The sequence below is a fragment of the Phalacrocorax carbo genome, chromosome 6 (assembly GCF_963921805.1).
Source record: "Phalacrocorax carbo chromosome 6, bPhaCar2.1, whole genome shotgun sequence".
Lineage (NCBI taxonomy): Eukaryota > Metazoa > Chordata > Aves > Suliformes > Phalacrocoracidae > Phalacrocorax > Phalacrocorax carbo.
Genome location: NC_087518.1, coordinates 37,512,535 through 37,525,565, shown reverse-complemented (window position 1 = coordinate 37,525,565; position 13,031 = coordinate 37,512,535). Strand labels below are relative to the sequence as shown.

General features: G+C 38.6%; 2 protein-coding genes across 3 annotated transcripts in view; both read left to right on the top strand.

The window, feature by feature from the left end:
- Positions 1-6,392, top strand: part of ASPM (assembly factor for spindle microtubules) — a 34,074-nt gene extending 27,682 nt beyond the window's left edge. For both annotated transcript variants that reach the window (XM_064454756.1, XM_064454754.1), the window contains exons 27-29: positions 4,622-4,798; positions 5,811-5,980; positions 6,060-6,392. In XM_064454756.1, the coding sequence (XP_064310826.1) occupies positions 4,622-4,798; positions 5,811-5,980; positions 6,060-6,165 (453 nt within the window). In that variant the 3' untranslated portion in view covers positions 6,166-6,392. The remainder of the gene's footprint in view (positions 1-4,621; positions 4,799-5,810; positions 5,981-6,059) is intronic.
- Positions 6,393-6,493: 101 nt separating this feature from the next.
- LOC104051323 (coagulation factor XIII B chain) overlaps positions 6,494-13,031 on the top strand; it is a 33,490-nt gene continuing 26,952 nt past the window's right edge. The window contains exons 1-4 of the mRNA XM_064455773.1: positions 6,494-7,645; positions 11,369-11,569; positions 12,077-12,262; positions 12,709-12,885. Coding sequence (XP_064311843.1) covers positions 7,564-7,645; positions 11,369-11,569; positions 12,077-12,262; positions 12,709-12,885 — 646 coding nt within the window. The 5' untranslated portion in view covers positions 6,494-7,563. The remainder of the gene's footprint in view (positions 7,646-11,368; positions 11,570-12,076; positions 12,263-12,708; positions 12,886-13,031) is intronic.

Sequence of the window (13,031 nt, the reverse complement as noted above, 5' to 3'; positions counted from 1 at the left end):
ATTTATCCACAAAATTTCTGAACAAATTTGAAACAAGAAAATTAATAGTTTTGAATTAAAAAAACCCAAAGTTTCTGAATTTTAACTACGTTATTTTGAAACCAATTATCTATTTTGTAATAATTATGATTTAATTTTCCTACTGACAAAAGAAAATTATTTTATGGGCTTAAAGTAAAAGTTTTACTTTTAACTGATTACATTGCAAGTTATCCCAAGTATTGCATGAAACTGTGTAGAAATGCATAAAATTATGTAGAAATGCAAAACTATAGTAGCTAGGATAAGATATGAAGTTTTTTAAGGTGACATATATATATGTTGCAGAAGATAGAAAAATTTAAATATAGTCTATACTATGGTATGAATTTGGATAAGTAGTATATTTCTTACAGAACTGATTATTTTCATAAATACTTAAAGATGCTGTTGTCCGAAAAGTGGATTCATTGCCCAGTGTGCGACAGTCAGTAATCACACACTCAGGAGAGACGTTGCTAATTTATTTCAGGGTTGCGCAAGCCTGGGTGCTCGGTGGTTTTCCACAAATCAAGCACACAGAATCTGCCTACCTAATCATATTTACACAATAAGTCCATATTTATATTCTGCCTATCTAATACATATTCATTCTAATCTACATAGGTTGCGTAATGGCATTATATCACCCTTCTTGGCTCCACTTCAGATTCCTCTGTGTATGCTTTCCTCTGTTTTCGGGGGTCTTTACAGTTGAAGTACCCTAACCCTTTTTGTCCATATACGGTCGCATGTTACCCAAGGACAGTTCAAGGCTATTTTCTCTTGCCATCTCTCCTTTATTTTCTTCTAAAAGGAAATGCTTGCCCTTCATTGAATGGATAATCGCTGATGGCCAAGATATCCCATCCCTAAGCTTGGATGAAATATTAAAACATGAAACAGTACTTGATAAAAAAAAAAAAGGAGCCTAGATTCACACTAATTAAACATATACAATACCCTTTCTTTCCAAGGGGAGGTTGTTCTCTTACAGTCATCTCCCCCCTTTTTGAGGCTTGAGGTGTCTTAACACCTCCAAGTATCAAAGCATTCCTTTATATCTCCTCAGGGTACACTGAATAAGACAACAAGTAGTTATGATTATCAGTACAAATAATAAGGTAATTACTAATGGTTGCTTTGGCCATCCTAAATTGGGAAGCCACGAGGCTAACCAGGAAGGATCCAATCCTTCCCTTTCATAAGCTCCAGAGGCTAATTTTCTCAACTGCTGTATTTTCTTTTCTAGTAACTGTGAATTATCTGAGCTATTAAAACAACATGTTCCTTCACATTTCTTATAACCATGGTTGTGTCTTAACAATAAATGGTCAATAGCTGCCTGGTTTTCTAAGGTGGCTTCTTGGATTTGGGTCACTTCAGTACCAATGGCTGTCAAGGCCTGTGAAGTAAAATTGGTATCTTTTACCAGCACACAATCAATTTGTTTTAGAATTTGGTAATTCATAGCTACCCCAGCTCCAGGGATGAGAATGGCAGCTGCCGTGATTTCACTTGGACTATATTTGTGACTTGTGAATCACAGTCACTAGGTAGCTGATGAACATTTCCTCTCTTTCTCAATTCATGTTGTAAATCTTTCTCACTTACAAGGAAGGGGGCTCTGGTTATATTCGTTGGAACATAAGTATAAGCCAATCTTCCACAAAGTTAAGAATCATCCCAAAGGTAATCAAGTATGGTCCCAAGCATAACTTACGGTCTCTGTTCTTTTGCAAGTCAGAGGGGATTGTAATTGTGTCAAATTGCCACATTTTGAAGTGCAAGTCACGTAAGTAATACAATTCTTAGCAGGGAGCATCCCTCGTACTTGAACTTTTAGCATTCCTCTTTCTTTACTTCTAGTGGTTTTTCCCAGGCTGTAGAGGTGGCTATAAGTTACATTTATTTGAAACGTTTTGAGCATGGTATAATTCTTTAATAGTTCTAGGGAAGTGGGAACTCCTATCAAGCATGAACAATACATTTCTTTACTGAATTCCCAGATCCAATACAGAAGGAGGATCTACTGGTTACCTCTCAAGCTAGTAATTCCCATAGATTTTGATTTCTGTCCCGTTGTGGCAGCACAATCTGTGAATCACTTTTTTCCATCCAAATTATCAGAACACATATAACAACCAACCATTTCATTAGTTTCACAAATAATTATCCAATATCATACAAAACTATTTTCCCTGGATACAATCTTATCAAATAATTCAATACTGGCTACAATTTAGGTTTCATTTCAAGGGTCCCTTTTGGAGTGGAAGTCTATGGAGGTGAAGATGTTTTCTTTATTCTAGTGCAATGGTACAGGACTTGATTCCCCGGAGCTCTACTGCGGTATTTGTAGTCAGCAGCACCTGGTAAGGTCCTTTCCACTTCTCTGTGAGTGGCTTGTCTTTCCACATCCACAGATATACTGAATCTCTGGGCTTGAAGGGGTGCACTGGCGAGTCTAAAGGCATAGGATCTTGAACCAGGATACACCTATGGAGAGAGCTAATGACTTTGCCCAGAGAAATTAAGTAGTGTCTTAGAATCTGATCTCCGTTCAGGTGCATGTGACTGTCTTTCTCTGTTAATTTTGCAACATAAGGTCTCCCATATACTATTTCAAACGGGCTAGCTTTTTCTTGTGTTCACAATGTTATTCTGATTCTAAGTAATGCCAAAGACAAAACCTCTGTCCATTTCATCTGGGTTTCTTGATGTAATTTTCTAATTTTCTGTTTAATTGTTTGATTCATCCTTTCCACTTTCCCTAGATTGTGATCTCCGTGGAGTGTGTAAATCCCATTTGATCTGAAAAATTTTGAAATTTCTCAGATTATTTCTGCTATAAAATAGGGTCCCCTGTCTGATGAAAACCCCTCAGGTACTCCAAATCTCAGCATTTTTTCTTTTAAAAAGCACTTTTACTACCTCTTTGGCTTTGTTGGTGAGACACAGGAAAGCCTCTGGCCAGTCTGAAAAGGTATTGGCAATTGCCAATAAATACGTATCCTTTACATTTTGGTAATTCTGAAAAACCAATTTGCCAGTAACTCCCAGGTACAGAACCTCTTTTACTTTTCCTGGTAGGGTGTCTCTTGAATTTTTGGATTATTCCTTAAACAAGTCTCACATCTTTTTGCGTATGTTTTTGCATTTCTACCATCGCTTCAGCTCCCATATGAGTAGCACCATAAGGGTTTTCTTGTATAATGTGTCTCATTATTTGAGGAGTAACTACACATTGTCCATCTGGAGTCTTCTACCGCCCTTCAGAGGTCTTAACACAATTTAGAAACATAGCCAGTTTATTTTATTTCTCTGTATATTCAGGAACATTAATATTGAAAGTTCTTTCAGAGACTAAGGCTGCTACTGTTACAAATAAGACTGCAAAAAAATCTGTTCTATCTCCTCTTATATTTCCTTTAATTATATCAGTCTGTCCCAATCGATGTGCACTGCAATGTACCACTGCCACTTCCTTCGGCTTATTAACTGCTTCAAGCAGTCTCAAAATTTCCTTGCCATATTTTATAGGATTTCCTTGCGACAATAACAATCCTCTCTCCTTCCAAATTGCCCATGTGCATGTATTACCCCAAATGCACATTTTGAGTCCATGTAGATGTTAGCTTGCTTTCGTTCCGGTATTTCCAAGGCTTGAGTCAATGCAATTAATGCAGCTTTTTGTGCAGAAGTGTTCACTGGCAAAGGTGCTGCCTCGATTTCCTTTTCCAACATGACAACAGAAAATCCAGCTTTCTGTTCCCTTTGGTGACAAAACTGGTTCTGTCAGTAAACAACTCCCAATCAGGGAATTATAAGCATAAGGGGACACATCTCAGGTCTGCACTGCTGGAGTATACTTGCTCAATAGTCTGTAAACAGTCACGTGCTCACCCTTCTTCATGTAAAGTCAATAGAGATGCCAGATTTAAGACACTAACACTCTCATTATTACATCTGCTTGTTCAAGCAGTATTGCCTGATACTGTACCATTCTGCTTGGGGACAGCCACTGGTGTCCTTCCTGTTCCAACACTGCTGTAACAGCATGTGGCACATAAACAGTGATTTTTCTGTCCCTACGTCAGCTTCCGTGCCTCCTGGATCAGTAATGCAGTGGCTGCCATTGCCCTCAGGCATCCTGGCATCCGCTTTTCGGACAGCGCTGCTTCAGTAATGTGGTTATTGACTACAGGTTGATTGTTCTACAGTTTTGTACTTTAAAATTGAAAATACTTGCTAAAAATAGGGTTTGATCTTATAGCCAGCCTATAGGCATTTACATTCAAATCCTCATTTTTATTTCAGGAAAAAAATTAACACTTTGGCTAAACTTATTCTAATTTATTCTTCTATTTTAAATAGAAAATCAGATTCTATGAGTCTCTAAACAATGGGGGAAGCACAAAAGGTAGCTTTTTGTAACCTGTTACAATGGTGTAACGTACAGAAGTGGTTTTTATCACTTGGATGCCAGGTCAGCTACAAACTTAATCTAGGGGAGAATACAGCTTTTGCTTTTTTCTCTAACCTGAAAGGTATTTTAAAGATCTCTGTATATAAACTTTCTTGTTTCTTTCTTGTATAACAGTATGAAAGAACTACTCAAGCAGTTTATGAAGTAGAAAATTCTATAGGTACGTTACTAGACCTACTGCAAATGTACAGAGGGAAAGCTGGGGACAAAATTTCAGAGAAAGGAGGAAGCATTTTCACAAAGACCTGTTGTTTGTTGGCCATCCTTTCAAAGGACTCAAAAAGAGCTTTGGTAAGACTTAAACGTTTTGGGCTGAATAGTTTGGTTTAACATGGGTTTTTTGCATGTTTTAGTATTGTTTGTAAATTTTTTTCCCCTCTCCACCGGACCTATTATGTTTATAATATTAATTATGATTAAACTCTGATTTTTAAAAAATGCATTTCCAAGACTGCAAACACATTACTTTGTGCTTTGTATGCCCTGGTTGCCCAGAGCTATTCGATAAGACGTTGAGGTTCTGATCCTGAAATCCTTCCAAGATTATGATATTGCAATCCCTGCTTTCCACAGGGTTTTTGATTACTTCCTATCAATTGCTTAGCATTAGATATAGTTTAGTTGCCAGTTAATTAACTTGCTTTTCAGATACAGGTAAGATCTTTATTGTCAGTAAGAACTGGCAATATAATTGTCCATGACTTTTGTTGACATACTCTATTGTAAGATGAGTATAGCCTGTTTCTGAAAGAAATTTCCTCTGTTCATGCCTATTGCTGGAACCCCTAATAAGGTTATTAGGGTAGTCTGGGTTCTAAGCTATAAATTCACTAGCTGTTTAACTATCAGATACAAGCACTTAAGTTATCCAGTCACCTCTGACCTTTGCATTATTCTTTCATTGCTATGAAGATGGGCACAAACACTAATTTATCTCCCTCTACCAATCATTGAAGGTATATGCCAATGACATATGTAAAAATTGGTTTTAATGAGAGATTAGTGAAATCTGACTTGTAAGAGCTCGGATTTTTAAGATCATCGCATCCTGGTTGTTAAGTATTTTGAAAGTATTAGACCACTGACTTCTAGGTGTGCTGGCTTTAAAACGGTTTCACTGTACTTGTGGGTAGATGTTCAGCTTAAACTATAACCATTTAGTTCATTCAGTATTCAGTATCTGAATGTCTGTTTCTGAATACTGTCAATTCAGTAACACTACTGAATAACACGGATTTCTTGATTCATTAAGTTGCTTTTGAACTTGTAGTATTAACTGTGTACTATTTTCACCTTTTCTCAGGAAATCCGAAGCATACCAAGAGCTGTTCCTTGCATTCGAAGCCTGTATAAACTTACGGCTCATAAACACAAAATGGATGCAGAGAGAACACTTGTGAAGCAGAAAACAAACACTTTAAGTGGAACTTCTTTTTTTCCAGTAACTCCTCTCAGAATAAAAACAGTTTCAAAGTAAGAGCTTAAAAGTTAGTCTGCTGTTTTTACTGTGACAATATAATATTTTACTGACAAGCCATTAATGTTTTCACAGAATTAAACCAGACTGGGTTTTGAGGAAAGATAACATGCAAGAAATTGTGGATCCTCTGCAAGCAATTCTGATGGTGATGGATACGCTTGGTATTGCCTGCTACTGAAATGTAAATGATGTATATGAAAATGTATCTGTACAGCATGTGTGTAGTAGAGAGCTAAATCGTTTTGAAAGGAAGCAAATAAGTGTTAAGCTACCCTTGAAAATGTTTTTTCAAATTGCAGTTAACACTTCTGTAACTTTTTTGTACTGTATACAGCTTTTGAAGTCCTGTTTTGTACTACTCCCAAAAGCAATTGTACAATAAAATCATAAGCCCTGGAAATTTCACTAGTGCAGTTACGTATTATTATTACACAACTGTGAATCTTACAAACAGCACCGTATTCTCACTGTGATTAAATATTGTAGAATGCTATTAAACAGTTTTTGTGTGGGACAGTTAGGCTGGCTTGTCTGATCTGGAGAGGTATAGGTAGGAATGGAGGTATAGTCCGTGGATTTCAAAACTGGCTACTGTTCTTGGGGAGCTTGAATTTACTTTCGAGTAGGGCTTTGAGGGACCATGTGTGACTGTAGGAATTTTTTTTTATCACTCCCTTTTTTTTTTAAACATGACAAGATTATGACAGAACACTGGGTTGTTGTAAGACTTAGAATTTAGAAATTCTGACCTGATATGTTAAAGGAGGTGATTTGTGAGTGCTTTCTTCCTATCAAGTGAGCAGTACATACAAACATGCATCTCATCAGCTGAATAGATGGTCTTCATCACAGCATCCCCCTTAAATTCTGTTCTTTTGTGCCTTGAAATTGCATTTTCTTAGAGCAAGGACAAGAAAATGAAAACTGTAAAATTATACACTCCCACCCCCAAGGGTGGAATGTGATGCTAAATCAACTGGTAGTCATTAGTCAGGTAATAATGCATTGTAAATGTGGGGTTTTGGGGGTTTGGTTTGGGGTTCTTTGTTGTTGTTGGGTTTTTTTGTTGTTGTTTAAAAAGAGACTTTAAAAAGATACAACAAAACCCAACAGACAGATGGTAGTAGTGGCCATGTTCTTAAGGTAAAAGCCTCCAGAATGAATAATAAAACTGGTTATATGGGGGTAGGCTGGAGGAGGGGGGAATTTTCTATTTCCTCTTATTTCGGCCAGGGTAAATAATCTGAGAGCAGAATGCCCTTTGAACTTGGAATTCAGGAGGTTCTGAGGGAACAGTGTTCAATTAGTTTAAATTGTTCCATAAGCTTGTTGTTTGGTTTCACTGTAAAATGATAAATTCTGTCCTTTACTGACGTATGCTAAATGGAAGTTTCAATCTGCAAGTCTAGTGTTAGGATATTTGGAGAACTAAAATAATGTAAAATAGTGTTTTCAGTGAAATAACTTGTTACAAAATACCATAGACACTAAGGCATTTGTGAATACCTTTGAAAATCCAGTTAATTATTTACAAAAGTAATACTTAGGGAGTATTCACAAGTGGTAGAAACTGTTGATGGAGACAGTAATGAAGATGAGATTTAAAAGCTGTTTTTTCTTCCTAGTTGTGATGTATTCAGGCAAACTCTTTGCAGAAGGTAAATACACTGAATTCTATTTTTAATAAATGCACATTGAATCTAGAACATGCAGTCTAAGTTACCTTACAACTTTGGTATCTTTACCAAGAGTAAAAACTGCTTTTTAAATATAATTTTGTTGTGAGATTGATAATGATGATTTAACTGTCGCTGTAACTCAGGGCTGCAGATTCATATCTAACCTTCAGAGCTGTAATACTGAAAAGTTCAGACTTTTATTCAGGAAAAGTTTATTTTGAAATGTATTTGAGTGATTTTTAAAGCACTTATACAAATTGAATTTCGTAATAAAACATTTTCTATATTGAAATGTTTGAAGTGGTTTGGCTTATCACAAAGCAAAGAGTGGACGTGAAATGGAGCCTACAGAAGCTGGTCTGGGGTGGTTCTGCATTTCCTATCCCTATTTTCAGTAATGCTTAAAATTCCTGGGTGTTTATAGTTTATATACCATTTGAACTGCAAGTTCACAAAGCTGTGGACCGCATAGGAGGGTGCACCTCCATCAATTGAAAAGGTGTCCCTTTTTTTTTTCTAACTTCATTTTGTACCTGCTAATGCATATTTAACTCCAACGTAGTTGTTGCAACAACCTCTGTCTTCACTAGAGTTTTGTCTTGTGCAAAATTACACTGATACCCTTTGGAAAGTCAAACAAAAGGTATGTAGGTAGCAGCAATTTCTGTCTTTTAATTACTTAAAAATCTTAATTACCCTGAGGTTTGTTTTTTTAAGATGTGATACAGTGTCTGTGTGAGGAAGGGAATAAAAAAAACCTAATATTGGTACTTTCTATTTAGTAAAAATACTAAATATGCATAAAATTCTAGTAAATGTAGTAAATTCTAGTGGCTATTGAGTGAAGGAGCAATAGTGAATTATTTTGGTTCTAATGTGTGTAGGGTGAATACAGCAGTTCAATTTGTGGGAAAATATTTCCCAATCATAATGAGACTCGTGAGTGGTGATTCCATTTTTTAAAAACTTGATTCTTCAGGTTAGATTGCCTTGTAATGCCATGGAGACAATTTCTGAGACTCAAAGGATAATTTTACAAGAAATCCAAACATGAGTATAGCTTCTTAGTTGTGAGCTTTTTGGTTTTGTGGGGTTTCTTGTTTGTTTTGTTTTTTAATAACTTAATGTCATATTCAGCACAACTCCTTTAAAGGTTTTCTCCTGTTACTGGTTTGGTTTTTTTTTTAATTGAAGTTCTGCTTATTCTTTCCTTAACCCCTATTTCTTCTTTCTTTTTGGTTCACCATGTTCTTAAAGAACTTAAGCCCAGGAAGGGTGGGCCTTCTTCAAGAGGGAGGTCTTAAAGGTGCAAGAGCAGGCTCTCCCCATGTGCTGTAGGACGATCTGGTGGGGAAGGCGACCAGCCTGGTTGAACAGGGAGATTTTGCTGGGGCTGAGGGGGAAAAAAAGCAGAGCTTACCACTTTTGGAAGAAGGGGCAGGCACGTCAAGAAGAGGACAGAGACCCCATTCGGTCATGCAGAGAGAAAATTAAACTGGCAAAAGCCCAGCTAGAACTCAGCCTGGCCATTGTTGTAAGGGATAATTAAAAATGCTTTTACACAGGGAGGAACATTGCCACTGAGGCTGAGGTACTTAATGCATTCTTTGCCTCAGTCTTTGACAGTCACGCCAGTCATCCCCAGGCTATTCAGCCCCTTGACCTAGAAGGCAGAGGACGGTTCACAGAATAAACCTCCCATAATCCAGGAGGAAGCAGTTTACGACCTGCTGCTCCACCTGGACACTCACAAGTCTGTGGGGCTGGAGGGGATCCACCCAAGTACTGAGGGAGCTGGTGGAGGAGCTCGCAAAGCCGGTCTCCAACATTTGTCAGCAGTCCTGGTAAACGGAAGGTCCCAGAAGACTAGAGGCTTGCTGATGTGATGCCCATGTACAAGAATGGCTGGAGGAGAATCTGGGGGACTACAGGGCAGTCAGCCTGACCTTAGTACCAGGGGAGGTTATGGAATGGTTCGTCTTGAGTGAGCTCACCAGGCATGTGCAGGACAACCAGGAGATCAGGCCCAGCCAGTACGGCCTCATGAAAGGCAGGTCCTGCCTGACCAATCTGATCTCCTTTGACAGGGTCACCGGCCTAGTGGATGAGGGAAAGGCTGTGGATGTTATCTACCTGGACTTTAGCAAAGCCTTTGACAGTCTCCCACAGTGTTCCCCTAGAGGAGCTGGTGGCTCATGGTTTAGATGAGTGTTCTCTTCACTGCGTAAGAAACTGGCTGGATGGCCAAGCCCAGAGACTTGTGAACGGAGCTAAATCCAGTTGGTGGCTGTTCACGAATGGTGTTCCCCAGGGCTCAGCTGGGGCCAGCTCTGTTTAATATCTTTATCAATGTTCTGGATGAGGGGATTGAGTGCACCCTCAGTAAGTTTGAAGATGACACCAAATTTGGCCAGAGTGGTGATCTACTCGAGGGCAGGAAGGCTCTGCAGAGGGACCTGGACAGGCTGGATTGATGGGCCAAGGTCAATTGTATGAGATTTAACAAGGCCAAGTGCTGGGTCCTGCACTTTGGTCAAAACAACCCCATGCAACACTACAGGCTTGGGGAAGAGCAGCTGGAGAGCTGCCTGGCGGAGAAGGACCTGGGGGTGCTGGTTGACAGCCAGCTGAACATGAGCCAGCAGTGGGCCCAGGTGGCCAAGGTGGCCAACAGCATCCTGGCTTGTATCAGGAATAGTGTGGCCAGCAGGAGTGGGGCAGTGATCGTGCCCCTGTACTCTGCACTGGTGAGGCCACACCTTGAATGCTGTGTTCTAATTTTGGGCTCCTCACTACAAGGACACTGAGTTGCTGGAGCGTGTCCAGAGAAGAGCAACGAAGCTGGTGAAGGGTCTGGAGAACAAGTCTGATGAAGGGTGGCTGAGGGAGCTGGGGTTGTTTAGTCTGGAGGGGAGATCTTATCGCTCTACAACTCTCTGAAAGGTGGTTGTAGTGAGGTGGGTGTTGGTCTCTTCTCCCGAGTAACTAGCAATAGGACGAGAGGAAATTTCCTCAAGTTGCATCAGGGGAGATTTAGATTGGCTATTAGGAAAAAAAAACCTTCACTGAAAGGGTGGTGAGGCATTGGAACAGGCTGCCCAGAGAGGTGGTGGAGTCGCCATCCCTGGAGGTATTTTACAGACATGTAGACTTCAGGGCATGGTTTAGGAGACATGGTATTGTTGGGTTGACAGTTGGACCTGATGATCTTAGAGGTCTTTTCCAACCGGAATGATTCTATAAACTTCCTTTATTTAGCAAGCTTACTTCCTATATTGCCTCCTAGCAGTTTGTCATGCTGTTCTGATAACATTTGCTGAATTGAGGAGCTATGGTGTAGCTAATCTTGACACTGTTACCCCTGGATTTTAGAGCAGGCATCAGTATGTTTATGCAGTGAAGGGTGCTTGTGCTTGTACCTTCTGGGCTAAATAAAGAGTCAAATAAGTGTGTCCTGCCTCAGTTTTGCCCTGTTCACATTAGGAAGTTTTATTCTACAGCTGATATTCCTGTGAACCTAAAGAACACATTGTAATACATCTTAATTTCAGTGAATCTTACAAGACCCTTCATTCTTTTAAGTATTCATTATTTCATTCCCTTTGTTTGAAAGCCTGAATCAATGCAACTGATTAAATAATGCAAAAAAAGTTCATATGTGGGCTGATATTTTTGGTGAGAAATATATTTATTTTTTTGCAGATATACCTTGTGATTTGCCACACATAGAAAATGGAAAGATTGCCCAGTACTACTATAATTTCAGAAGTTACTATTTCCCTATGCGTAAGGAAAAAAAACTTTCCTATTCTTGTATAGTTGGTTGTACAACTGAAACTGGGACTCAAGATGGAAAAATAACTTGTACAGCAAAAGGATGGTCTCCGGTGCCACGATGCTACAGTGAGTCAGCGTTATTAATGTCATCATTGCTTCTAGCAGGAAGCTTTTCTAGCTGGGTCTCCTTGAACATACAAATATAGAAGCTGCATAACAAGAGGGTCAAAACGTATAAATTAGGACAACAAGGTGAAATCAATCATTTATGCATACAAACTACATGTATTTATGTATGGAAGGTTTTTACAATAATACATATTTTAAGGTCTTTTATCATCTATGTTTTTATAAGAATGCCAAGAAAGTTGCCCACTTTCCTTATTTTGGGAAAAGTAATAGTTTCCCCTCAGATGTATATCCTCAAAAGCCTAGCTCTAGCTTCCTTGGTTGTCATGCTCTATGTTATTACCATTGGTTTGATGTATTGTTTAATGATTGGGGTAGAGTGTCTTCAATAGGTCAAGAAAACAAGATTAGATCAGGATAGCTTAAAAAAACCCTTCTTTTCTTTATCAGAGAAGAAAAATATTCCATTCTTTTTTTCTAACCAAGCTGTCTTCTTTCACTTAGAAAAATGTAACAAGCCTCTTTTGGAAAATGGCTTTTTTTACGGTACAGAAATGTACTTTAAAATACATGAGAAATTGCAATACAAATGTAATCCAGGCTACCACACTCCAAGCGGTGGTAATGAAGATACAGTACAATGCCGGCCAAAAGGATGGTCCTCTCAGCCAAGCTGTACTAAAAAACTTGGTAGGATTCTGCATTTTTATCTTTTAACATCTGTCTTATATGTATATAATTCTGCTGTCCTTGCTGTACTTGTAGGGCCAAACCGCCTATGTCATGTTATCATCTGAGTACTCCTCTAGTAGGTTCTCAGCTGTACCTCGTGGGAAAAAGTTGTCAGATTTCACACGCTGCTAGTTTTGTGGATTTGAATAGATAAAATTATATGTAGAAGGAATCGGTATAGGTGAAGTCGCGTTGTTTCAAATAAACCCATTGTCACCCAAACTTTCTTCCCAAATGACAACTGGAAAAGTTGTGTGAACTACTGCATTTTTAATTAATCACTATTTGCATAGATTTTTGTCTTGGATATGACCACTTTTAAGGTGTTTCTTAGGAAAATTTTAGATGAATAACTTGAAATGAAAAAAGTAATTAATATTATGCATACGCTTTATTTATTTAAGAGTCATGTCAAGTACCCGATTTGCATCACGGCAGCTACTTCACAGCCCAACAAGAGCTTCGACTGAATGAAACACTGCTATATAGATGTGATGAGGGATATCATACTGCAGGAGGAAACACTACAGAAGAAGCAGTGTGTCTTACACATGGGTGGTCCCTTACTCCAAAGTGCACTAGTATGTAATGGGCTGGAAAATAATTCTGTTTGAAATGTGATTTAGTCTACAAATGAACAAAAATTTACAAGAAGGCTTGTTTTATAAGATGTTGGGGGGGGAAGCCTTCCTCAACTGGTTTTCACTGCTGTGCATTTTCTTCCTAG